The 26556-nt window shown below is 42.8% G+C and overlaps 1 protein-coding gene across 1 annotated transcript in view; it reads left to right on the top strand.

Moving 5' to 3' along the window:
* MAP7D3 (MAP7 domain containing 3) overlaps window positions 1-25990 on the top strand; it is a 114991-nt gene extending 89001 nt beyond the window's left edge. The window contains exons 4-17 of the mRNA XM_014592493.2: window positions 4773-4877; window positions 9899-9994; window positions 11109-11234; window positions 13712-14163; window positions 15467-15597; window positions 15856-16058; window positions 16375-16510; window positions 18026-18128; window positions 19324-19428; window positions 20501-20554; window positions 22436-22541; window positions 23736-23916; window positions 24744-24842; window positions 25825-25990. Coding sequence (XP_014447979.1) covers window positions 4773-4877; window positions 9899-9994; window positions 11109-11234; window positions 13712-14163; window positions 15467-15597; window positions 15856-16058; window positions 16375-16510; window positions 18026-18128; window positions 19324-19428; window positions 20501-20554; window positions 22436-22541; window positions 23736-23916; window positions 24744-24842; window positions 25825-25855 — 1928 coding nt within the window. The 3' untranslated portion in view covers window positions 25856-25990. The remainder of the gene's footprint in view (window positions 1-4772; window positions 4878-9898; window positions 9995-11108; window positions 11235-13711; window positions 14164-15466; window positions 15598-15855; window positions 16059-16374; window positions 16511-18025; window positions 18129-19323; window positions 19429-20500; window positions 20555-22435; window positions 22542-23735; window positions 23917-24743; window positions 24843-25824) is intronic.
* Window positions 25991-26556: the final 566 nt, after the last annotated feature.

Below are 26556 nucleotides of genomic sequence, written 5' to 3' on the forward strand. Positions count from 1 at the left end.
GTCTAGGAACAGAGCCCCATCCACCTTCGGGACGTGTGGCATAAATGGGGTACCTGTGGCCCAGGCTTTGCTCTAAGTGGCTCTCTCTCTCTCCTTCTCACAAACATCCCCTATTCTCCCATTGCCTAGAGAAGGGCAGCCCCACCATCTGACCCTCCCTGGTACACTCCACTTGCCTAAAGTCTCAGTTCCTCCAATTGTGTGACTCCTCAGCCAAAACTGGGTTCCTCAGTGTGCACGCTCCTCGTGCTCTCTCTTTTTCTCTCTGTCTCTCTCCCTCCCACTTTGTGGCACCGCTGCTCTCTCTTCCTTCTGGACTTCCTGGGTGACTGTGACACTGTTGTTAGGAGTCAGGGGCGTCCTCATGCCTTCTCTTTTACCCTCCATCCCTCTTCGGCTTATCTTCTGTGGTTCACACAGGGCATCGGCTGCCCATCTCATTCCGTGCGATTCCTCACAGACGCCAACCTTGTCTCTGGGTGCTCACCGCACTGCTTTGCTTGGGATGCACTTGACTACTTTGGGTCTGCTGTGGTCCCAGAAATGCCACTCTCACGCCTGCTGGCATTCTCTCTGTTTCTTTGGTCCAGTGACGTGGATGTCCCTAAATAAGTCCTAGTCCGTCTGGTTCTCTGCCTGTGATCTGGCCTTTTTCTGTCTGAGACAGCACGCTTTTATTTCTGCTTAGCTTCTGCCTGTTTTCCTCCACCTGTGGACTCTGGCTGTCATTTTGTGTGTGTGTGTGTGTGTGTGTGTGTGCGTGCGTGCGTGCGTGTGTGTGTGTGTGTATTTTTATCTCCCAGTCGTCATCTTTTGTTCTCATTTTCATATTTCTCTCCCTCTCCTCTTCCCTGTGGTTGTGTCTCTCCCGCTCTGTCTTTTTGTGTGTGGTTCCCTCCGCCTCCTCACTCTGTCCCTGCCTCACTCCCAGCCCTGTACCCCATGTGGAGATCATCCCCACCCTAGGCCTCTTCTTAAGCCATTTCTCTCCGGCCAGAGCCCACCATCTCTTTCTCTTTCTGAACCTTCTTCTGTGGATGGTGGTGCCCTGTGTGGCTTATGTTTCAGAATTTGGCAGACTCTCGTTCAGAATCTCTCTCCCTCTCAGTTGTCCTTTATGAGGACTTTTTTTTTTTTTAACCTATCTATGGTAAAGAGATGAGAGAGAGAGAGAAAGAGAGGGAGAAAGAGAGAGAATGTGAGCTAAGTAAAGACAGTCTGAGAACCAAAGGAAGTGAAATAGAAAACTGTGTGCAGATGGAGGGAGGGTCCCTGAAGAGAGAGAATCCCAGTCACTGAGGGAGAAAAAAGACCATCACAGAGAAAAAGGAAGCTGAGAAAGAGCACAGGGAAGAGATTGCAACAGAACAGCACCATAGACAGAGAGCGTTGGGGGACAGACATGGCTGGGGAATGGGCAGAAAGCTAAGGAGAATAGGGAACTAGTGTGGGGAGGCCTAGACAGAGCCTGGGACATGGGGTGCTGAGAGCAGGCCACACATAGAAGATGAGACTACTTCCGGAGAGCAGAGCAGAAACCTAAATCTGGTAGTGCAGGGTGGGGGTGAGTGTGAATGGGAAGCCATGTGAATTCAGGATAGGACTACATAGAAGCTGAGGTGGCTCAGATGCAGCAAGGAACCTTCGAGGGAGCATAAGAGGGTCAATGCCTTCGGAAACAGTAGGGTAGGATTCTCCCTCCCCCCCCCTTTTTTTCCCCAACAGGGTACCAGAGAGACACAAAGAGAGGTAAAGTGAGAAATCATCCCCTCCCAGGAGGGATGGCCATGCCTCAATCCCTTCTCCTCTACTCGCCTCTAGGGATCTTGGGCATGCACACACACAAGGCCAGTATGATTTTCAAGCCACTGGGTCCAAGACTCAAACTATGGTTGGCCATGAGGAAATCTAGTGCTTTCACCACCATGCCACCTGTTAGCCCAAGAGGCAAGATTCTTACGAGTCAGAAATCGTTTCATAATACAAGATTATTCTCCTTTATTAGTTTATTATACTTTCAGGGTTTATAAGTAATTTAGAACAACTTACTGTCTGTTAGAAAATCTAATTTCTGGGACCAGCAGTTGGTGTATGTCGCTGGATTCTCATGTAATTGGCCACGGTTCGAGTCCCAGACATGGTGACTTAAACTCATGTCAGGCTCGTGTGCGTGCGTGCCCAAGATCCCGAGAGGAGAATGGAGGAGAAGGGATTGTGGCGTGGCCATCCCCACTGGGGGGTGATTTCTCTCTCTCTCTCTCTCTGTCTCTCTTTCTCTGTCTTCCTGGCGAGCGCACACGTCCTAAAGCAAAAATCTCTCAAAAAAAGAAAAGAAAATCTAATTTCCAAATACTGCAATTAGATGGATTTTAAGAATGGCAGCTGTGGGGCCAGCATATGGCATAGTAGTTAGGGCACTGGATTCCCACAAGTTCGAATCCTAGACCTGGCGGGTTGAAAATCATGCTGGGCACCTGTATGTGCATGCCCCAAATCCCAGTAGGTGACTAGAGGAAAAGAGAGTGCAATGTGGCCATCCTCTCTGGGGAACAATTTCTCACTTTCCCTCTCACTGTCTCTGTCTATCTCTCTCTGGCCAGTGCAGACAAAATCCTAAACAAAACAAAAGAAAATAAGGCACGGCAGCTGCTTTTCTCCCCAGAGAGTACATACTGCTCTCCACTTGTCTAGTATGTTTATCTTTGCCCCCAGAGAAAGGGCAGCTGCAGCGTAAGGGTGCTGTTGCTATGAAACGATCGTTAGGGACAATAGATACCGCCGGCCCTAAATTGATGTGCTTGCCTAAGTACCGTCCATGATGTGTTCCAGTTCCTGGATGAGAAAGAGCTTTTTTAGAAAAGAACTCATTTCTGGAAGTGGAGTTGTTTTGCCACGGTGCATTTAATGTGTATATGGAATAGTTGTTCTCCCGATCTGTTTCAATTGAAGTCGAGGTCAAGACAAAGATGTCAGTTACCTTTTGGAAACTTTTTTAGTTAACCCCAGAATTTAAGCTGTTACAAATGGGAGTGCAGTAGATGACTGATATAGACTTCACTTCTGTGCATGTTGGTTTTTTTCCTGCCTCACTGCACAAAGAATTTAAGGTGGCTTAAAACACACACACACACACACACACACACACACACACACACACTCGATGATAAAAGAAATGGGTGAGAGAATCAAGCAGAAGGGAAAATGAAGGCAGGCAAATAATCAAGCTTACGGGCTCACTAGCATACACAGAAGTATTCCACGTGGTCTTTGTGCAGCAGCTAGAAATGAGCGACAGGTTGGGCTCTTAATTTCCGAATGATAGAGACCTAGAGGGGAGCAGGATCTGTTCTTCCAGGCAGGAAGGACCAGCACGGGTACTGCGTGACCTGAGGCATGGCTCCCATTATTTCAAACCTTTCCCCGATACAGAAATTTGGTGATGGGGTTGTTTTATTAACCACAGATCAAAATGATACTAACCAATATAACGAACGCGTACAAATGTGTTGGAATCTATTTTCAATAGGAAAAGTATAACGCTGTTCTTTACCGTACTGGGGAACAAAGCAACTGGGCTGAGCTTCGGCAAAAAAAATGGTCATGGGAATCCGTGTATGCAATGATGAATTCTGAAAAGGAGTATGGTAACAAATAACAATTGTTCCCTTCTAAGTTCATTAATGTTCGTATTTAAATAGTGGTCATTATTATAGGAGATCGCATTTGCATCAAGGCTTTTTAATGTTTGTATCCTAAACAAAACTCCTGGTATTTAGTAAATTTAGATTCAAATTTGTGTCCTACATCATTGCAGAAGAGACAGGTGAAATTTTATAATCAACCTCGTTGAACTCAATAGACTCAAGATCTTATTTTAATTTATAATCAGCATAAACATGATTACTAAGCACCGCATAGTTTATCCAATGTATATTTTTAAAAAATAAACTAAGTCTGCCTATTTTACTGTTGATTCACTAGAAATTTTTGTATATGTGTAGGATTATCTACGCAATTTCATAAAAATAAATTAAATTAGATATTGTATGTATCCACTCAATATATACCGACTATCCGCACTCTATGATAGAGAGCAAAAAATCGGAGGACATAAAAGCAGTGAAGGTACTTAATGAGAATAGGACAGTGTGGAATGGGGGAGGTGAAGAGAAGAGGATAGAGAAAGATAGCAAGAGAACAATAGAGAGGCAGGACGTTGGTGAGAAACAGATAGGGCTTATTACCTGTTGATGATGACATGTATAGTATTCTCAACTGGATTGGTCTGAGAAGTATTTCATGATGGGCAAAGTATTTTTACAAGCAAAATGAGAAATAGCAATTGACTGTTTTAAAAAATAATTAGAATAATAAAAATAATGATTGGGGAAAACATAGAAAAGCTATTGAATGTTGAAGTGGGGAGATTAATGTCTCTGTACTGGCGGACATGCATGGCATTCCCTTTTGAAAAAGCAATGTAATACACTGTAAAGTTATATGCAATCCAATGTAATATAAAGAAGATTATGATGATAATAAAAAAAATTTTAAAAAAAGGTTAAGAGCTGGAAAAAAATTAATTACTTAAATTATTTCCTAAAACCTAAGTTACATGTATGTAGTATGGAAGGAATGACTGACAATGGACATCACATACCTCATTAATGTGCGTCTGTGCTCCAAAGAGGTACATCATGAGAACGCATTTGTTTCAGCTAATGGTGTTTCCTTCTAGAAAAATAATTATGGTAAATGTTTTCTTTTCTCAGGCCGTAGACAATATATATTTACTGAAAAACTTCCACAAGATACTTCTAATTTCAGCAAACAGATATGTGTGACACCTGCAGTTATTTACAATTCTTTGGCCAAGAGTAAGTAGTTGTTTCATGTATTCTACTGAATTACAATGCTATGAAATCAATTTTCTGTATGCATTTTTATGGTAACATTTATTTAAATTGTGGAATCCTTAGATATATTTCAGAAGAATATTCACCTTATTTTACAGTAGTAAGTGAGATGGTTATTACTATTTTGTATTTTTGTCAACATACATCCTTGTTTCATGATTTTTGTAGCAATCACATCAGATGGGATTGCTGGGCTCAGGTAGCTCCGAGTGGGTGTTCTTGTCAAAATGACAGGCAAGTTAATTGTCTTCCTTTCTTGTTTTATAATTAAGACTGTAAGAAATTTGGCAATTTCTACTTTAACTTTTTTTTTTCTTTGCTACAGGGTGCATGCCAGAGAGAGACAGAGAGAGAGAGAGAAAGAGAGAAAGTGAAAAATCACTCCCTAGGAGAGAAGGCCACCCCACAGTCCCTTCTCCTCCACTCTCCTCTTGGGATTATGGGCACAGGGTTGGTGTGTTTTTCAAGCCACTGAGTCCAGGACTCAAACCATGTGGTCTGCCATGTGAGATGCAGAGCCTTAAAGTCTATGCCACCTACTGGCCCTTAACATGCTTTGTTATGGTTTTTATATTGGGCATTTGAAGCATAGTTCATAATATTTAAAATTTGCCTTTTACTTGCAAGTCCATGTTTTCCCCTAAAGCAAATACAGTGATAGCAGTGTTTCATGACAAAAATTGCTACACTCTGCTTTATAGCTCTTTGCAGTTGCAATGCAGTGTTTTAAAGTTATCTACTATGGATATTTCAAATACCTTTTTTGTCCTGGTGTTTGTGCTTTTAATTACTCTTTTTTTTTTTTTTTCAAATCAGTACCTAGGCTGGCCCCATAGTACAGTAGTTAAGTAGTTAAGTACTGTGCATAGTACAGTAGTTAAGTAGTTAAGTACTGTGCACTGGGAGCTGGATCCCACATGGCTGACTATGGTTCGAATCCTAGCCCTACTGACTTGAAGAACACACTGGGGAGGGGGGGAACGAGCAGTTAGCGTAATGGCTATGTCGCTGGACTCCTACGTAGTCGACCGCGGTTCGTGTCCCGGACCCGGTGGCTTAAAACTCACGCCGGGCGCATGTGCGTGTGTACCCAAGATCCTGAGAGGAGAATGGAGGAGAAGGGACTGCAGCGTGACCATCCCCCCTAGGGGGTGATTTCTCGCTTTCTGTCTCTATGTCTCTCTCTGTCTGTCTGGTGAGCGCACGCGCCCTACAGTGAAAATGTCTCCAAAAAAAAAAGAACATGCTAGGTAAGTGTATACACATGCCCCAAATTTCAACAAGATGAAAAGATGGAGGAGAAGGGATTAGGGCATGACCATATCCCATTGCATGGTACTTTCTCTCTTTCTCTTTCTCTTTCTCTGTCTCTCTGAGTGCACACAACTTCTGGAAATTTAGGAAAAAAAGAAGCCTATACCCAGGTATGTGTCAATGACCATTTCTGGCATGTAGCATGAAGTGTTACAGTTGGAGCAAACGGTACTGACAGTTGGAATGGATTGGGTAACTATTCCTATATACCTTTTCATATATACCTTTTCTTTCCATAGAATACAATAGGAGTGATCAGATGAAGAAAAAGACAGGGCAAACAAATTCCATATCATCACTTCAAATTTAGCCATTAAGAAAGATGAAGACATACTACTTTTGTGTCTGGCGAGTTGTAAAAAGCATAATTAGAGTTTCAGTTAAACTTTTTCTGGCATTATCAGGTGCCTTGACATTTTTTGAACAACGCTGATTGCTATCAAATTCCAGTACAGCAAAGATCCTGAATACCACATGAAGTATAATTAATTATAGCAATGTTTAGCCTAGTGGAAAAGGTGTTTATTTTTGTCTAAAAAGGTATAGTAAACATTGAAAAATATTTCTAGAGAAAGCATTTTTTTTGTTGTTAAGACTTAAATTGTGTTAAAAAAAATGTAAAAAAGGGACCAGCAGTTAGCGTACTGGCTATGCCCCTGAACTGGTGGCTGAAACTCACGCCGGGCGCGTGTGCATGCGTGCCCAAGATCCCGAGAGGAGAATGGAGGAGAAGGGATTGCAGCGTGGCCATCCCTCCTGAGGGGTGATTTCTCGCTTTCTGTCTCTCTGTCTCTCTCTGTCTGTCTGGTGAGTGCACACGCCGTATAGCAAAAACCTCTCCAAAAAAAAAAAAAAGTAAAAAAGACTTAAATTGTGTTAGTTGTACTTTACAACTCTTACTATTTCAACAGTGCACTTGGAAAATCTTTTATTTTGTTGTCAGTGTGACTGTATCACCTATTCTCTTGTCTCAGCCTAAGAAAAGCGGAGCCACTTTTCACCCCCACCTTGGGTATGCTTTCTCAAAGCACTTTTATGTATAGCCTGCGTTCATTCATGGGTGAATGTGGGAAGATTTTTCTCCAGCGCCTTCCTTGTCATGTGGTAAAATTAATTACCCATCAATTAAGTCCTTTGGAAAAATTAGATAAGTTTAATTGCAATGCCATGTGTATGTACTTTCATTTTAATATATCTTAATTATTCCACAAGAATTGACTATATTAAACTATTTGATTGCTTTGAGGATTTAAAAAAGTAGTATTCCACAGACGTTTATTACATATTTAATATAATGAGTAAACACTAATATGCTTTCATTATCATGTCTACTTTCAATGCATGTAAAGAAAGGGACGGGGGCCATCAGGTGGCATAGTGGCTAAGGGGCTGGACTCCCACATAACCGACTGTGGTTTGAGTTCCGGACCCAGTGACTTGAAAGTCACACCAGGCTCATTTGTGTGCATGCCCAAAACCCCCAGAGGAGAATCAAGGAGAAGGGATGGCTCCTTAAGGAGTGATTTCTCACTTTCCCTCTTTCTATCTCTGTGTCTCTCTGGTGAGAGCACACGACCTATGGCAAAAACTTAAAAGAAGAGAGAGAGAAGGAATAGGTTATAACTTCAAGGTAATAATTAGGTAGGTTGCACTGAAGGAAGAATTTCAAGTGGCTTTTTTAATTTATGGATTTAGTTACTTTTTAAATTTGCTATAGGATACATGTTCTTATGGAGGGTATGGGTGGTAAGGGAGAGTGAGATAGCACCCGCCCAGGAGGGATGGCCTCACCACAATCCTTTCTTTTTCACTCTCCTCAGGGTTTTGGTCATGCACGTACGTGTATTTGGCATGTTTTTCAAGCCATCAGCCTGTGACCCAAACCACACAGCCCATGTGGAATCCAGCCACCTTAACCACCACTGGTACCAACTGGCCCTGTAAAAAAGTTTGCTATTCATTTATTTTTTTTTACTTGTTTGTTTGGGGGACCATGGTGCACATGGTATAATGGTTACATTGCTGGACTCCCACATAGTCGACTGTGCAGTTCAAGTCCCAGACCTGGCAGCTTGAAACTCACACCAGGCACGTGTGCATGTGTGCCCGGAATCCCGAGAGGAGAACGGAGGACAAGGGACTGTGGCATGGCCCTCCTCCCTGGGGGCCAGTGATTTCTCACTTCTGTCACTCTCTGTCCAGGGAGCGCACATATTGCAAAAATCTCTCTCAAAAAAAAGATTGTTTTTGCCATAGGGCATGTACACTCACCAGAGAGAGACAGAGAGAGAGAAAGTGAGAAATCACCCCCCAGGGATGGCCACACTGCAATTCCTTCACCACAAAAAGGTTTTTAAATGATCTGTGCACTAGTTTCTTTTCTTTTTTTTTTTTTTTTGAGAGAGAGAGATTTTTGCTATACACATGTACACTCACTGGAGAGACAGAGAGATGGACAGAAAGTGAGGAATCGATCCCCAGGGGGATGGCCATGCTGCAGTCCCTTCTCCTCCATTCTCCTCTTGAGATTTTGGGCACACACATGGAGCCCGGTGTGAGTTTTTAAGCCACCAGGTCTAGGACTCGAACTGCAGTCAACTACATGAGAGTCCAGCCACATAACCTTTATGCCATCTGCTGGTCCCCTGTTCACTAATTTTTAATAGAAGAAGGCATGTGCAGGAAATACTTTGTAAAATAACTTCCTTAAAGGTATAGTATGTTGCACGTTGATGTGATGAATGCTATAATGAGTGATTCCAAGGAAAATAAGGTCAATATTAGCAATGTCTTACCTTTGTGAAATCTCTTTAAATTGAAATGCAACCTGCTCAATCCAAAGAGATCAACATGTTTCACTCAAATGAAGTCCATCACCTGGCCCCTAATATTTTCAACAGCCCTGTTTTAAATCTTGGTTGTACCGATAGCCTCATTGCTGCCTCATGGGAACTGTTCATGGTATTTCCAGTATCCTAGTGAAGGCTGCATGATGCAATCACACAATTCAGCTGGTCACACCACTGTTCATGGTGCTCAGTCACATTATCAATGCAAGGGATTTTCAAACAATGCTATATTGTCAATATGTCCTTTGATTTACAAGTCCCCAGGAGAGAAATGATTTTTTAAACAGACATTCCTCCGTATTCTGAGCTGAAATATTTCAAGTGAAATGGAGAAGTGACTATTCGAAGCAGCCAATTTTCCCTTTTGAATGGTTGGGCCACTGAAACTGTGACATGTGTATATAGAATGTTAATATTCATTTATCTTTTTAAAACTAGTGGTTATTACAAAAGCATAAATTACTTTGAGAACTAAACATCACAGTGTTTAAAATGAAAAGCTGAGAATTAGACATCACAGTGTTTAAAATGAAAAGCTTGTGTAATCCCAATTTGGGAACTTTCCTATTATCGGCTAGTATCAGACATTTTCCCATATAATTTGTATGATTTTCTAAATGATTTTATTTAAAATTTCAGATAACTTTAAATTAGTTTTAAATTTGGGAGTGTAGACACTACATTTAATTGAAATTAAATAAATTCTTACCAGCAAGGGTAGAGGGGATAAAAATGTATGAAAACAAGACCTATTCGCTTTTAAAATAATATATTTAAGTCATTTGTGAAAAATAATATTCCTTTGCACTTGGTCTCTAGGAACAGCGGAAAAGAAGAAAACCACGTGTGTAAATAGAAGAGATGGCAAGTTTCCTCCATTTGTTGGTACAGAGCAAGTGGCAGAAAATTCAGGTGGTCAGTCATCTCTAAGTACAAATCTGACATAGTGATTTGAAAGAGGGATATTTATTTCAGCATTGAGTTGCTGGAAAAGTCAGCTCTACGTTGGAGGCCAACATATCCCTTCTAGAACTGAAAAAAATGTGCTTCAGTGCCATGCTTATTTGGCTGAAGCCAAAGAAGTGTATCTTTGTATGAAATATGTCATTCCTGCCCTCTGTGCTAATGAAGGATACTTGACGTAATCTGAGGAGGGGTCTGCAGTGAAGCAGAGGAGATAAATCCTAGAATGTTGGTATAGCTAGATTCGAAGTGGAGGACTTGTTTCACTTCCAGCATGCCACATCAATGTGCATTTAGAAGTTACACATTACTAGCCTTGTTTCGATTCAAAGCTGTGCTCTGTTGCTTTCCGGTGATTCCTGCAGATAGCCTTTGTGCGTGGTGTCACTGCTGCTCATTGCACACACAAGTTTATAATTATTACTAAAGTATTTCTTTATTTAAAGTCATTTCTTTTTGACACCTTCCTCCCCACTCCCACCCCGCCCCCAGCATTTCCTTTTCACATGTGTTTGTTTCTTTATGTTTCAAACTGAACCGTTCACTTCCAGAAGACTATCCAGTGCAATGATTTAGGTCACATGCCATTGTCCCAGGGATCGTTATGAACGTAAAGATTTATCAGAGCAAGATATTTACAGTGAAAGTCACTTTTAACGAACGAGTTCAGTCAGTCCCTTAGAGCTTTAGGCAGTTGACTGGACCATTATGGTCACCCCGTGGCATTTACCCTAAGAAGCCCTGTAAAAGTTGCTTCGTCACGTGCACTTCTTTTCTCCATGTGTATGTTCCTCCGTAGGACTCCATGTGGTTGGGAATGGTTCTGCTGACTACATTCCCTAGGCTTCTTCCTTGGGAATACTGTGGTATGCTGTGGCCTTTCCCCCCTATCCAGGTCCTCTCTTCCCCAATAGTGCCGTCCGCTCAGATGACTGTGTTCAGTCCTGTGACGTCATGTGTTGCTGGGGAAGTTACCATTTACAGTGGTTCATGTTGCTTTAGCTTGCCGTGCATTTAATTGTGAGGTCTCACACTGAATCCTTTTTGATTTGTTCTCATCATTTAGCTCTTCATCCACTTATTAGTCCTCGACATGATAAATTAATCAGTCAGCTGCTCATCCCAGCAAAAGCGAAATTAACCAGAAGCACTAATGTTGGTTCATTGCTCGTCCCTGGAGTGCCTAGTCCAGGTAACAGGCATATGGTAGAAAGCCCGAAAGTGTTAGTGTTTGCCCTTAAAACAGACTCTGTCACTTTGTTGTATTTAGGCTCCAAACTCATATAAACCAAGTTACCAAATTAGTGATTTTACCCAAGATTTTATTTGAAGACTTCTAGCATAGTAGAATAATCTGGGTAATAGGTAATTTATAGGATGAGATGGTTAACTTTGGCAGTGGTCATTAAATTTTAAGGCTCTATGGATTTTAAAAGTATTGAAAAACCTTACTAATATCGAGGGAGCAAGTTTCCTACTGCACCCTTCTTCTTTTCCTAAAATATGGGAGGATTACATTGAGCTGTCTTTCAGCTTGTAATTAGGGAAATAAAGACTGTTAGTAAGATAAAATAAATCTTCAGGATTATACAGGCTTTTTCATTTCTAGTTCCCATGTACTATTAGACGTGACTGTGGGGAACAAGCAGTTCCTAAAAACAGAAAGTCCTAATGTGTTGTTCCCATCGTTTTCCCCCTCTACTTTGCCCTCTCTAGGATAGTTCCTGCCCCGTTTACTTTTGTTTCTGTCCATATCCATGTGCCTCGTAATATGAATGAAAATGCGATCACAGACTTCCTTGTAGTGCTACCTTAACTTTTCTGGCTCTAATTCCTGATTTTGTCATATCAGATTATTTCTGCCAGGCTCTGCCTCCCCCAGAATCTATTGTAAGATTATTTCTGATTACTTTTAGTTCCATAATCACTGCCATCCAAAAATTCAGTATTTTGTCTTAGATTTCTGTAGCTAATAAAAACCTACTATACTTTGTTTTCTGTAGCACAGAGTTTTGGTGTTAAATACTAGACTTGTCAAGACACATGCAGATTTGTAAATAAAATGCTTTCTCCACCAAAAATGAGGGACTGAAAATAACATTTGAGTCAAAGTTTTATTCATAAGTAGTCCATCTTTGGCCACTTGTTTTATTTTAATTATTTGATGACATCATGGGAAAATGTGGCACCCAAACGTAATGGTGAGATGATAAATATATTTACCAAGTCTTAAGAAAGCCACCATCAAATACCTTTTTAAAAGTGTTTACTTTCTTTATTATATAAGCAATAAATAGTGAGTGTCGGACAATTTTTTAAATGTAACCCCCTGTGATCCCAACACCACTGGTGACTTAATATTTTTCTTGTGTGTTTATGCATTTTTTTTCACAAAGTGAGATAACAACCTGCTTTTATTTAAAGTAAATATATGCCATGTTATGTCCCAAAAAATGACTTTTACTACTCCTAATGACTGCCTTTGTATAATCCAAATTTCCTGTTGAGTATTTGGATTATATTTTCAATTGTTTCACTATTACAAGCAATGCTCTAACGAGCGACCTTTTGCATACATCTTTCTGAACTCATCTGGTTTTTCCCCTGAGAATAAAACTAGAAGTGGAGGGACCAGCAGTTAGCGTAATGGCTATGTCGCTGGACTCCCATGTAGTCGACCGTGGTTCGCATCCCGGACCCAGTGACTTAAAACTCACGCCGGGCGCGTGTGCGTGTGTGCCCAAGATCCCGAGAGGAAAATGGAGGAGAAGGGATTGTGGCATGGCCATCCCCCGGGGGGGGGGTGATTTCTTGCTTTCTGTCTCTCTGTCTCTCTCTGTCTGTCTGGCAAGCGCACGCGCCCTATAGAAAAAACCTCTTCAAAATAAATAAATAAATAAATAAATAAAACTAGAAGTGGAATGATAGAACAATGAACATGTACTTTTAGAATGGATTTGATATATATTGCCAAGCTGTTCCCGCCAGCAGTGGATGAGGTTGCTTGGTTCCAAACATCAATGCTATCATTTTCCTCCATCTCAGCTACTTACTACTTACTCCTACCACCACGTATTCTCTTTTTGGTCCATCTCATAGGCAAAAAAAAAATATTTAGATGGTTAAAGCTGGAAGGAAGCTTCAGGACCCAGCCCACTCTGATGAATGTCTCATTACAGCTATTAGTATGGGTAAAAAATGCTCTTTCTTACATTCTGTTCTGACACAATCAAATGTGAAATGTCTTACATAATCACCTATAATGGTAAGGTCTCTATCCCTGGTGAAGAGGTTTAGACTATTTTTTACAAGTGTTGAAGATCTCATGGTTGTCTATGCAAATCATTCTGTAATTCAGTGAGATGAAAATAGAAATGGCTTATTGCAGGTGCCAACTTTGGAGAAGCATCTTATTTTCATCTGTAATAGACTGTTGTCTCCCAACAGTTGCTTGTGTTGCTTCTGAAGTACGAACTTAGCAATGGTTCTATCCTGTGTCTGTAATTCATTTCCCTTAGCACTTCCTGTGTTGTGTTATAATCCCTGTGATTTCCTAATAAACTGTCTCTCTTTTCTTTTGTTGTTCCTGTTCTTATACTTTGTACATGGTGCATTTTTGTCTTGTCAAATTTCTAACTTTATGGAATTTCATTCTCTGTCCTCATTCAGTTACAGGCCACAGCAACTATGTAATAAAGTACATACATGTGCCCTTGCCTCGGTGTACAAGTGAAGACTTGAGGGCTGTCTTCAGGCGTCCAAAGGTAACAACGAAAGTGCCTCCTGAAACATCAGAGACAGGCCCACAGGAGAAAGAAGAAACACCTCCCGTGGCAACAGAGGAGGCATCCCCTGAGACAAATGGGGAGACACCCCCCGAGGCCAGTGGAGAGGCATCCCCCGAGGCCAGTGGAGAAGAGCCCCCTGAGACCAGTGGAGAGGCACCTACTGAGGCCAGAGGAGAGGTGCCCCCTGAGGACAGTGGAGAGGCACTCCCGGACATCAGTGGAGAGACACACCCAAAAACCAGAACAGAATTGCCCTTCAAGTCCAGCATGGAGGTGTACCCGATGTCTTTCATGAAAGCGACACCCAAAGGGGGAATGAGAGCTGCTTCTAAGGTGAGCCTGGACATGTCCTCGTGCTGAGCATGGTGAGTGTGGATGTGTCGCCTGAGGTGGACATGACCCCTGAGGAGAGTGTGGAATGATTCACTGAGGTGATGGTGGAAGGGGCTCCCAAGATGAAAGTCAGAGACTCTCTACAGGTTTGTCAAGTGCCTTTTATTGATTTACTTTTATTAAAAATATACATAAGGAACCAGCAGATGTCATAATGGTTACGTTGCTGGACTCCCATGTAGTCGACCGCAGTTCGAATCCCAGACTGGGCAGCTTCAAACTCACACAGAGCGTGTGTGCATGCTTGCCCCAGATGCTGAGAGAAGAAGGGATTGCGATATGACCATCCTCCCTAGGGGATGATTACTTGCTTTCTGTCTCTCTGTCTCTCTGTCTCTCTCTCTCTCTCTGTCTCTTCAGGTAGTACATGTGCCCTATAAGCAAAAATCTCTGAAAAAAAATATGTGTATGTATGTGTGTGTGTGTGTGTATATATATATATATGTGTGTGTGTATATATATATATGTATATTTCATTGTATAGATCATGATAGGTCAGATTTCACAACATAACCAACTTAATATTTAGAATATTCTATAGTAAAATTAATAGGCTAACCTCAACTAATCATTAAAAATTCTTTTTTTGTGGGGCCAGCAGATGGCATAATGGCTACGTCGCTGGACTCCCATGTAGTTGACCGCGTTTCAAGTCCCAGACCTGGCGGCTTAAACTCATGCTGGGCGCGTGTGCGTGCGTGCCCAGGATCCCGAGAGGAGAGTAGAGGAGAAGGGATTGCGGCGTGGCCATCCCCCCCGGGGGTGATTTCTCGCTTTCTGTCTCTCTGTCTCTCTCTGTCTTTCTGGCGAGCACACGTGCCCTATAGCAAAAACCTCTCAAAAAAAATTCTCTTTTGTTTGTTGTACCACAGTTTTCCCCAAAAGGTGGAGCACTAGTTCATTTTTAATGGATGGGGGGGAAGGTAAGCATTTTTGTGAACTATCTTTCTAAATCCTGAAGGAAAAATTTTAAAGTACTGTTCCAAACAGTTAATTAGGATTTATAAATGGAATGAGGTTTTGAAGTAAAAGATGTCTCTTTAATTAATTCTGTCATCAACTCAAATTGTATAATACAAATTGTTAGTCTGGAAGAAAATCACTATATACCTGATTCTCATGCACCAGAGGAAAATCACAGATTTAAGGTACTTCATTCAAAATGTTATGCACATAAAAAAAGAAGCCAGCTGCAGTAAAATAATCCCTAGTAATTTCTTATCCTATTGCATTGTCTATTTAGAAATCAAGAGTGGATAAGCATGACTCATTCCCTATTGTCAAGAAACATCTGTCATCATTCGTGCCGTGCTATAGGTGGTTGTCATCTCAGACCAGTGGGTGGTGGCATCCACCCTCTTCCATGGGTAGTAAGTAAGTAGCTTATCTGCAATTGCTCTGATGTCTTTCCAGCACAAATATCATGTCAATGCTTCATAAATGAAGTAATACAGTATGCATGGCAGCATAAAGGTAAAGGAACGAACTTTAAAAGCACATTTACTCTGGTCTATTAGAAAAATTCCCAGATTATCATATCATCCATTCATAAAAATTGAGGCATTATATTTTGTGAAACTATACACTGAAAACTAGTTAGCACATTTTTTTTTTATTACTTAATCTCAACAGGCAAATCCATAAGACCCGCCCTCCATCACCATCACCGGTTATGTCAAAACAGTCAGCACAGCCTACCCTTTACCATAAAGTAGTATCTGACCATCGAACTGTACATGTGCAAAACGGATTGACTACTTCCAGATCAAAAGAAACAGTCACTGAAAAGAGTCACAGATTTGAGGTTGGAAGCCAAAGGCATGTGACTTACGAAGGTAAGTTCTCTCATAAGTTTATTTTAGCAACACAGACAATCTTAAGGTAGTTGGAGGATAGTCAGTTTCATTTTATTCCACATTAGAGAGAACTCAAGGAAGTGATCTTTCTTATCAAAAAAGAGAATGCTATTTCTTTATTGTGTGTGGGGGGGGGATTGGGGTTTTGAACCTGTAGTTTGCTTGCAATTTATAAATTTTGTACTAGGCTCACCTTGTTTGGTTTTTTACTGTTTCGAGTTGTGTTGAACTTCTCTGTAGGACTGAGAAGCAGTAAGTTTCCCTAACTAACTTTTTGCATGTTTATTTTAACTAGAGTCCGGCGATAAAAGATCACTGTTAAGTATGAGTGACGACGAAGCAAGACAAGTATTGATTGAAAGACTTCGTGTGGCTCGTGAACTTAGAGAGCAAGATGAAAGAGAGCGGCTTCAAGAAGAAATGGAAAAAAGGTTAGCACAGAATCATCCTTTCTACACTACAAACCTTGGCTGGGGCCCAAATACTGGAAGTCGAAATGTTACCCTCAAATTATAAATTCTCAAAGGGCAACTGATTGTTCCTTCAGCGAGGATCAGAAATGCTTCATTGCTTTTTAAACAAGTAAAGAAGGTAGAAAAAAAAAAACCCTGTAGCCCTTGTAAATGGCTGAGCAGAGAGGGTCGTGGTGTGTGGATGAATGGTGCAATCATTTGTAGTCTCCATACTCCACGGGCCATCATGGTGTGCTAGGTAGATATGTAGAAAGACCCAACTCCTGTCCAGGGCTTGGTCTCCCAATATGTAGCATCTCAGTGGTCACACAAGAACATTTCTATTTGCATTTGCTGGTGTAAGCCACTTTATTTTACATTTTCATTATTCATTTGCTCCATCAGAGAGACAGGTACACCCAGCAGGATATACCCCCCCAGGCTCAGCCAGACTGGATCACAGACATACACATGTGTGTGCTCAGGGAGACCCCTGGACACAAAATCTGGACTTTTCCTATGCGGGTCAGTTGCATGACCACCACACTACCTCCTGGTCCCCTTTATTTTAAAAGATTTGTGTAGTGATTAACTGTACATAACAATTTTTTTTTAAAAAAAGACTTATAACTTTGGGATTGATAAACCTGGATATTATACCTGCTCATGTTTTAATTTGGGTGATTTCCAATGACCTTTCTGACACCTGAATCATACGCGGGCACTGAGTCATTGCTGGAAGGATTTCCTGCAGGCAGAAAATCTCATGTATAGTGTGACATATCTCATGTAGGTATTCGAATTTGAGAACACTATCTTGCCCTTCTGCCATGAGGCCCATTTTAGGTTGGGCCCTGTAACGTAAACCTCTGTCTTCTGACTTCAAGGAGTAATTATAGTACCGATTTTGTTTTTAAGTATTCTTTGAGGTATAGTCATGTCATAGTCATACTTGCCACGTACTTTACATGGGCTTGGGAGAAAGGAGGAGGGGATATTGTGAATAGCAAGAAACTATAACTTGAAGAGTACTTGTCATCACTTTGTGTAAGCAGTGCTGGTTTAGCATTTCGAAAGTGCTGAATACTGGGGCATCGCCAGACCTTCTGTAAATGAGTCCCATCACCTCTTGGTAAGATAGGCTGTGAGGCTGGGCGTGCACAGATGGAAATAAGGCCTTTGGGAGGGTCTTGGGTCTCTCGAACAGTTGAGTGATTATCTCTCCTGTACATGTGCATTTGTATGAGTGTTTTTCAAGATGCAAAATAGTCTGCTACTTGCTAGAAACCTTTTTCTACTCCCAAGGGTTAGTGTCCTCCATTTAAAAGAGTCAAACTGTAAGTCCTGCACAGTAACCACACAGAACATGTAGTGAGTCTGGTGTAAATGTAAATCATATTCCTCTACACAAGCAGTTCCACTCTAAAAGCCCACGTAAGCGGTATATGGTACTGCCCATGACAAACGTTATTCATATAATCTCCATGTCGTTAGGAAAGATGCAGCAAAGCAAGCAGATAAAGACCAAGCAGAACTGTCAACACTTGAAGTTATACAGGCTAAGCAATATCAAGAGGAGCAGAGATTGCTGCAACAGGTTTGCTGGCTTCACACTTTTATCGGGGAATAAGATTCACATTATAAAGTTTGGCTGAAACCCTGTGTCTCTGAGAAAGAGTAGCAAACGCAGCCTTCTCTGGCTGCAATTTTGTATTACAGTCTCATGGTGACCCACGGCACCGCAGGGCATCCTCAGCCACCTTTAGAAAATCCCAGAACGTTTTTCAAGGGAAACAAAACCAAAAGGCAGCAAATTCAAGATTAGCTGTGGCTTAGTTTGAAGCCTGATCACTTGCACAGGTGAAACATCCCAGGTCAGTTTTCCATACCTTGGATTCTATAATGCCACACATGATGCGACTGCGCCTCATGACCCCAAGGACATAAAGTAAAACATGAAGAATACCTGTAAAATTTAAGGGCAGGCCAGCCAGTGGCATAGTGATGACAGCAGCCAGTGGCTGGACCCTACGTGGCTGATCACACAGTTCAAGTCTGGAACCCAGCAGCTTGCAAAACATGCCAATTGCATGTGTATGCATGCCCCAAATCCCAAAAGGAGTAATGGAGACAGGGTTGTGTGACCATCCCCCATGAGCAGGAGTGTGCTTTCTCACGTTTCCTCTCTCTCTGGTGAGTGCGCATGTCCTCTGGCAGTTTTTTTTTTTTTAAGTTTACAGTTATCAAATTTACCAACAAGAATATCTCACCCATCTGAATTCAAATCTTCTTTCGTTGTTGTTATTGATAGAGAGAGATTTTTGCTATAGGGTATGTGCACACTTGCCAAAGAGACAGAGAGAAAGAAAGTGAGAAATCACCCCCAGAGGGCCATGGCCACACCACAATCCCTTTTCCATTCTCTTCTCAGGATTTTGGGCATGCACACACACACACACCTAGCATGAGTTTTAAGCCACCGGGTCCCGGACTCGAACTAGGGTCAACTACATGGGAATCCAGCCATGTAATCATTATATGCCATCTGCTGGTCCTATGAATTCAAACCTTAAGGTATATAAATCCCCAAACTGAGTTCAGACAGTGCTCAGTGTGAGTACTGGCTTAATTTCTATTGAGCATTCATGAAAACTGATTAAATGTACCTTGGTACATTAGTACCTTCTCTTATGCCAGATAATATTTACCATTTAACTTTTTAACAACTGGACTTCTCTGATGTCATTCAGATGTACTGAGGTTAAATGGTATTTTTAATACAAATTTCCTAGAAAGAGGAAGCCAAAAGAAAAGCTCGAGAAGAAGCTGATATATGCAAAAAGGAGGAGGACATATATATATTACAACATTTACAAGTAAAATTTGAAAGAAGAAAGGTACTCACTCTGTTTTGGCGGGGTTGATTCTTTGTTTGGAACAATGCTGGGCGCATAAAAGAAAATGTGTTTTCAAAAACCACAGTTGAAGTATGTGCTAAATCCCGGTGGTTTCCCCACCACACTCTCTTCTCCCTTATCCAAGGGCCTGACTTCTCCATAGAAGGCTCTCCTCTTGTTGTCTGTACGTGCCAATACCCCATGGACTCTTGGAGGCCATTGCAGTAATGCCTCAATATAGTGAACCTCTGGGAGCAGAGCCCCTTTGAGCAGAATTACTCCTGTCATGGGCAAGGTTGGTGAAGGTTAGAGCTTCTTCTCAACTGGGCTGGAGATTGCAGCAACTGCATGAGAGGAGCAGGCCATGCACACCTCTCCAAGAGGCCAGGGTGCAGGCTGCTCCTAAGGTAGGACCACACTTTCCACAGCCCCCTTGACTAATCTGGGAGCCCTGGTCCCAGAGGAGGGGCCTGCAACAAGGCCACTCTGTCAATAATCTGTCACCCTGAGGCCAGGCAGCCAGGAAGCTGCCTGCCGGGGCTCTCCTCACCTTCAGGAAGTCACTGTACCCTGGGGACAGATTTCCCTACCCCTCCCTAGGACACACCCCTCCTTGGCCTCCCATCTGGCTTTTCTTTGTAGTACCAAAGTCCCTGACTGTGTGGCATCATTGAGGCATATTATTTTCATTAACATCAGCTCCAGGTATGGTCTGCCCAGACTAAAATCACATTCAGAGCTCTAACTGGCTTGTGGTAATACGTGATTCGTCTGACGAATTTCCACATCTACAAAATTAGGAGTGAGAAGCCGTGTTATGCTAGTAAGTATGTTACCATACTTGTTATCATATCATGACCAAATCTGTGTTACGATGACAACTGCACCCTTCACCATTCAAGGCATATTATAGCTGACAGCTGGATTGGAAGAGGGGCCCCAGCTGCCACCCCAGGCTTGTGGTTTGGGAGCATCACTGCCATTATTCACCTCCACAAAAGTGAGAAAATCAACTCCTCAGGATCCCTGTGGCTTTTAATCTCTTGTACTTTTTGATTTTTCCCTTGAATAGAGAATGGAGGAACGTAGGAAGCGGACCAAAAAGACCAACGCAGATGCTGCTAAGGTAGTCTCTGTACTCCTCCCAATTGGGTAGAGGGATTCCTGTCATTTCACATTCTGACTTTGTCACTTTTGCCAATCTGGTGGTAATGAAATGGAGTACCACGTTTACATTTCCCTGATGATCAAAAAGGCAGTACATGTTTGTATTGCTGTCTTTCGTCAGCTTTTATGTTTTCCCTTCTGTGAAATGCTTGTTTACATCTTTCACCTGAAACTTCTGGGTTGGTTTGTCTTTCGCTTCCTTGTTGGCAGTTCTTTGATTGCTCTCAATCCTGCTGCTGCTTTGGTTATGTTCGCAGCTCGGGGCTGGCCTTCATCACACTGTCTTAAGCTGGATAGAAGCTCCTGGTTTTGTTATCATTGACTATATCAGTATTTCCTTTTGACAAAGGACGTTGGGCACCTTTGCAAATGCTTACTGGTTGGTTGGAGATCTCTTGGGTGAAGTGCCTTTTGCAAGCCGCTTGCCCATGGTCCTGTTTCGTCACCTGCCTTTTTCTTATTGATTTGTAGGAGTTGTTTCCTGCTCTGGTTAGGAGTCCTTTGGAAATATGTACCGCAGGCATCTTCTCCCACACTGTAGTTGGCTTCACATTCTCTTAATGTCTTTTGATGAGCCAGAAGTTCATTTTTTTTTTTGAGAGATTTTCATTGTAGGGCGCGTGCGCTTGCCAGACAGACAGAGAGAGACATAGAGACAGAAAGCGAGAAATCACCCCCCCGGGGGGATGGTCACGCCGCAATCCCTTCTCCTCCATTCTCCTCTTGGGATCTTGGGCACGCACGCACACGCGCCCAGCATGAGTTTTAAGCCACCGGGTCCGGGACACGAACCGCGGTCGACTACGTGGGAGTCCAGCGACATAGCCATTACGCTAACTGCTGGTTCCCAGAAGTTCTTCATTTTAATGAACTCAGAGTCATCATTTTTTCCTTTACGGTGAGTGCCTTTAGGGTCTGGGTCTGTTTCATAATGAGTTGTCAACCCCAACAATCACATCTTTCAGTGGACCACATGCATCCGAGGCTTTTTTTCCTCCAGTGCTCTTTACGTTCTGTGCTATGAAATAGGTATTTTGCCTGCTTACAGTTGTATAGTTGTGGTCATTGGTATCATGAAATAGTGTGAGAATCAAAAAGACAACTGTCATTTCTGAAAGGTGCGAGGAGTCATCACCCCAAAGTTCATTCAACTCGTTGGCCTAAGAATTTTACCTCAGGCAGCAACCAAAAACTTCTTAGCTATTTGCCAGTCAGTACCACCTTGGCTTAGTTAGGTTACAAATAGGTAGAAACCAAATATGACAACCCATAACTGCAGTCTCTTGGCTCCCATGCAGAGAAATCTTTCATCTTGAATGTGTTGCTGAAAGCAGTAACTAGGGCCACCTGTCCCTAGCTACTGTGGATTCTTGGGGTCAATCGAAGACATTCAATTTTCTTTTGAGAGGTTTTTGCTATAGGGTGTGTACACTCGCCAGAAAGATAGAGACAGAGAGACAGAAAGTGAGAAATTACCCCCCAGGGGGGATGGCCATACCGCAATCCCTTCTCCTCCAGTCTCCTCTTGGGCATGCATGCACATGCACCCAGTTTGAGTTTAAGCCACTGGGTCTGGGATTTGAACCACAGTAGACTACATGGGAGTCCAGTGACATAGCTATTCCGCCAACTGCTGGTCCAGAAGACGTTCAGCTTGCTTGCTTGCTTTCTTGTTTGTTTGCTTGCTTGCTTGCTTGCTTGCTTGCTTTCTTCCTTTCTTCCTTTCTTTCTTTTTTAACGTTTTAAACCGTCAATCTAGCCTTGAAATCTGACTTCTCTGAAATTCAATGCCAGGGTAATTGCCTGCTAGGTATAAACAAGATTTTCTTTTTAATTGCAGCCTGCAGAAACATTGGACACTGACAAAAAACAGGATGTGGAAGAAGCTAATGTTGAGGACAAACCAGAAAGCAACGTGTTCTCTTCTGATGAAGTATTTTCATCAGGTTTGCTTGCTCTCGTGGTTCTGTTAGTTGTCGTTAAGAGCTACACGGCCTAGGTTCAGATCCTGGGGCTTCTCCGCTTCTGAGCTGTGTGGCTTTGGGCAGGACACTTAACCTTTTCCTGCTCAGTTTTCCTATCCATAAAAGGGAAAGCTAATGTCCTCCTCCTGGTATGGGCAGGACAGTTCAACCACAGAAATCCATGTGACTCAAAGAATCGGGCCCCAGCCGTAGTAACCTGAGTCAATAGCAGCACTAAAACAGGGATCCCCAACCCCCGGGCCATGGACTTATGCTGGTCTGTGGCCTGTTGGGCCTTGCACCAGGCCACATGGGGGCGGTGGCAGCAGGTGAGGAGGCAAGACTTTGTCAGGGAGCAGCTGCTGCCCACCGCTCACATTACTGCTTGGACTCTGCCTCCTGTCGGATGGATCGGGGCTGCTATTGGATTCTTATGGGAGTGACAACCCAATTGTGTGACTGTGTCATTGCGTACTGTAAAGTGGCAGTGCTGGAAATGGGTTGCACAGTGGATGTGGGGTGCTTGGGTCATCCCAGGAAGGATTGTCTTCCACGTGCTGGTCCCTGGTGCCAGGAAGGTTGGAGACGGAACTGAGGAACACCGTTCATTCATTCTTACCATGCAAGCTGATACTGATGAGGAGAGTCGGGTGCTCTACTAGATGCTGGGATGTAAATGAAAAGACATGGCCCTGAGCTTCACGGAGTCATGGCCAGGGGAGAGACAGAGAGATGAGCAAACAGTGATGCAGCCACAAGGTGCTTGGGTTCAAAACAGTTTGGTCGAAATGCAGTGGGGACATAGCAACTGGAGCCCCGGCTCTGCCTTAGGGCCTTGGGGAAAGTCAAGGCAGGAGGTAGCACTGGGGATGAGACTAAACTCAGGAGGCAAGTTAGCTAGGTGAGTAATCTAGGAGGGGTGAGCAGCAGAGCAGTCCTGGCCTCTGGCCCCTCATTGTCTCTAGGAAGTTCCTGAAGGTGGCTCTTTGTGCTTGGAGGGCAGGGTGAATGCACGTGCCCTGCGGTGGTCCTGGCCATGGCTGCAGCCAAGCAGGGGGTTGGGAGAGGAGAGATGATGCCTGACCGCTCGTGCTGTCCCAGCCCACAGGCATTACAGCCTGCACTCTTGAATTGTTGGAACTCATTTTTAATCCTTTCTTTTTTTTTTTTTTTTAGTCAGTTTAAGTGGCAGACAGTCCCCTATTAAAACTCTCAAGAAAAAGACTCAAAAGCTGGTGTTTTTAGATCCCACTGGCAACCTGATCGATTCAGATGTGACGACCTATTTTAATGATGGCCTGAAGGACGCAGAGCGACAAAGGAGAAAAGATATTTTGATGTCAGCAAAAGGTTCAAAGTGAGTCACTCAGAGAGCTTATCCAGACAAACTTGGTGGGATTATGATTGACCTTCTTAGAGTGCTAAACGATGTTATTTATTGAGTTCTTTGTTTGTATCAAACATGTCAAGTGAACAGAAGCAGACAGATCCCCACAGTAGCCTTGCTAGGTAAGGATCATCATCCCCATTTTTACAAACAATGAAACTGAGGTGCAGACAGGCTCTGAATTTGCCCAAAACCTCACTATTGGAGGTCAGAACCCCGATTCAACCCTGGACATAGGTTACTCCCAGCTATGCTTTTATTCAGATTAGTTAATGTTTCATCAAATCAGGGAAGGGACAGTGACTGAGTACATGATGTATACTGGGCATTTTACACTGAGGAAACTGGGTCCAAGGTCGGGTCGGAAGAACAAGAGCAGATTCTTGGAAAGGAACAGTGCCCAGGCAATGGCCTGATAGGACACTCACTGGCAAAGCCCGTGGAAAGAGCAGTCAGCTAGGAGGAACAGTGATGGGTGGGAAGAGCACTGGAGCTAGGAGACCTGCACTTCCCCGCAGCTCCGCCTGACAGTGTGTCCTTGGACAGGGTTCCTGAAGCCCCGCACGCTTAGCTGCTCCTGGCCTCCAGCATGTTTATGGCACCTGAGGGTTTTCTAGAAGACAGTTTGAAATGCAGTGTGTTCTGTGTTCTGTGATCCTTTCCATCCTTCCTGTTCTAAGATTCTGAAAGTTTATTTGCTTCCAAGGCATTTTTAGAAGCTAAAGGATAAAGCTTCTTTCAAGAAAGAGCCTTGGTTTTGGAACAATGGGGATTCTAACCAACATATCTCTTTCCAGATCAGCCAAGAAAAAGACTAAGAGCACAGCAAGAACTGGAAAGGGAGAGGAAACCAGCAGTGCCGAGAGATCTTCTAGAAACCAGAATGCCAAGGAAAGGTGAGTCTGAGACAAGAGTATAGACATTTTAAGTTACACAGAGACACCTATAGTAAGGATCCCCCTTGACAGCCGCAAACACAATTTGAACGATCCCATGACATTTCTCCTAAATCCCCAGACACCTTTAGATGACAGGAAAAGTAGCAATCTTTCCATCCATTTGGGTAAGGCTTCATCCCATCTTCACTTTGCTTAAAAGATAATTGACCTCACCCCCTTCCCTACTTCCCCTCTTTTCCAGGGCAGTCTTTGCTTTGGCGTCAAGAGAGAACAAGTGTTGGGTCCCTAGGAATGACATGCAAGAGCCTTCCCATTAAGCTCATTTTGAGAGAGTAGATGACTTGATTCTATTTTGTTATGCCAGAAGGTACTTAGACACACACTAGAGAGAGAGACAGAGAGACAGACAGAAAGAAACCAATCACCCCCTGCATGGGGCCTAGTAATGTCACAATCATTTTTCCTCCAATCTTCTATCCCATCAGGATTCTGGGTGAGTGGCCGTATAAGCTGCCGGGACCAGGACTCAAATCCTGGTTAGCCATGTGAGATCCAGCTTCCTCAGCACAGTTCCCAACCACAGTACTAGGGAGCTGGCTCTTGATTCAAATTTTTATGTCCCACATTTCCTGCCAGATATGAAAAAGTAAATTCTTTTCAAAATACATCTTTACCACCTGTTTGACAAGTACACAGATATTCAGGGAGAGGGTTAGGGAAGCCTTTTGGAATTAGTCTCTCAACCTCTCAAGGAAAAGCCCTTCGTTTTGCTTTTCTTGAGAAGCTCTCTTTGAAATGAAGAGAGGCAGCTCAGGCCCTTTCGGGAGTCAGGGGTGTGGGAGACTTTTATTAGTGCACTAGTGTATAAGAAAGTTTAAGAGGCTGCCGCAGGCCCACACTGAAGGGAGGCCAGGGCCAAGTAGCCAGGAAACCAGCATCTTTTCTACTAATCTCCTCTTTTCTTTTTGCCTCTGGTCAGAGATGAAAATACCTCACAGCCTGGAGATTAAAGTCATCTCCTCTATCCACTCAGCTCCCAGGCCTGTCTCCAAAAATCTCCCTGCTTTTTACTTGAATCAGGCCAAAACCAAAAAAATGACCATCAGGAAAAAAGAGAAAACATCAAAAGGCCACCTTGGCATAGAACTCAGAAGAGAGATTAATATCGTCATCTTCTCTTGTAAGAGTCTTGAGTAAATACTCGTTTTTGTTTTCTTTGAAAAATCGCTATGGTCTCTCATTTGTGTGTTTTCCTAGCTACGTGTGGGGTGGAGTGAGTGTGTCATCAAATAACTTCCAATTTGTGAAAGAATCCTCTTGAAGGACTAATTCTCTTTCAGTATATATTTAAAATCTTACAATAATGATTCTTCTGTTTCACAATGACATTTTTTTTTAGAAAGAGATTTTTGCAATAGGGCATGTGTGCTCACTGGAGAGACAGAGACAGAGAGACAGAAAGTGAGAAATCACTCCCCTCTCCAGGGGTGGTGGCCACAGCACAGTCCCTTCTCCTCCATTCTCCTCTCATGATTTTGGGCACACATGCACGTGCGCCCGGATCTGGGACTGAAATTATGTTCAACTACATGGGAGTTCAGTGACATAACCATTACGCCATCTGCTGGGCCCAACATTAATTTTTTGTTTGTTTTAAGTTTTTTGCCATAAGGCACATACACTCGCCAGAGAGAGACAGAGAAGGAGGGAA

The sequence above is a fragment of the Tupaia chinensis genome, unplaced genomic scaffold, assembly GCF_000334495.1.
Source record: "Tupaia chinensis unplaced genomic scaffold, TupChi_1.0 Scaffold000706_1, whole genome shotgun sequence".
Classification (NCBI taxonomy): Eukaryota; Metazoa; Chordata; class Mammalia; order Scandentia; family Tupaiidae; genus Tupaia; species Tupaia belangeri.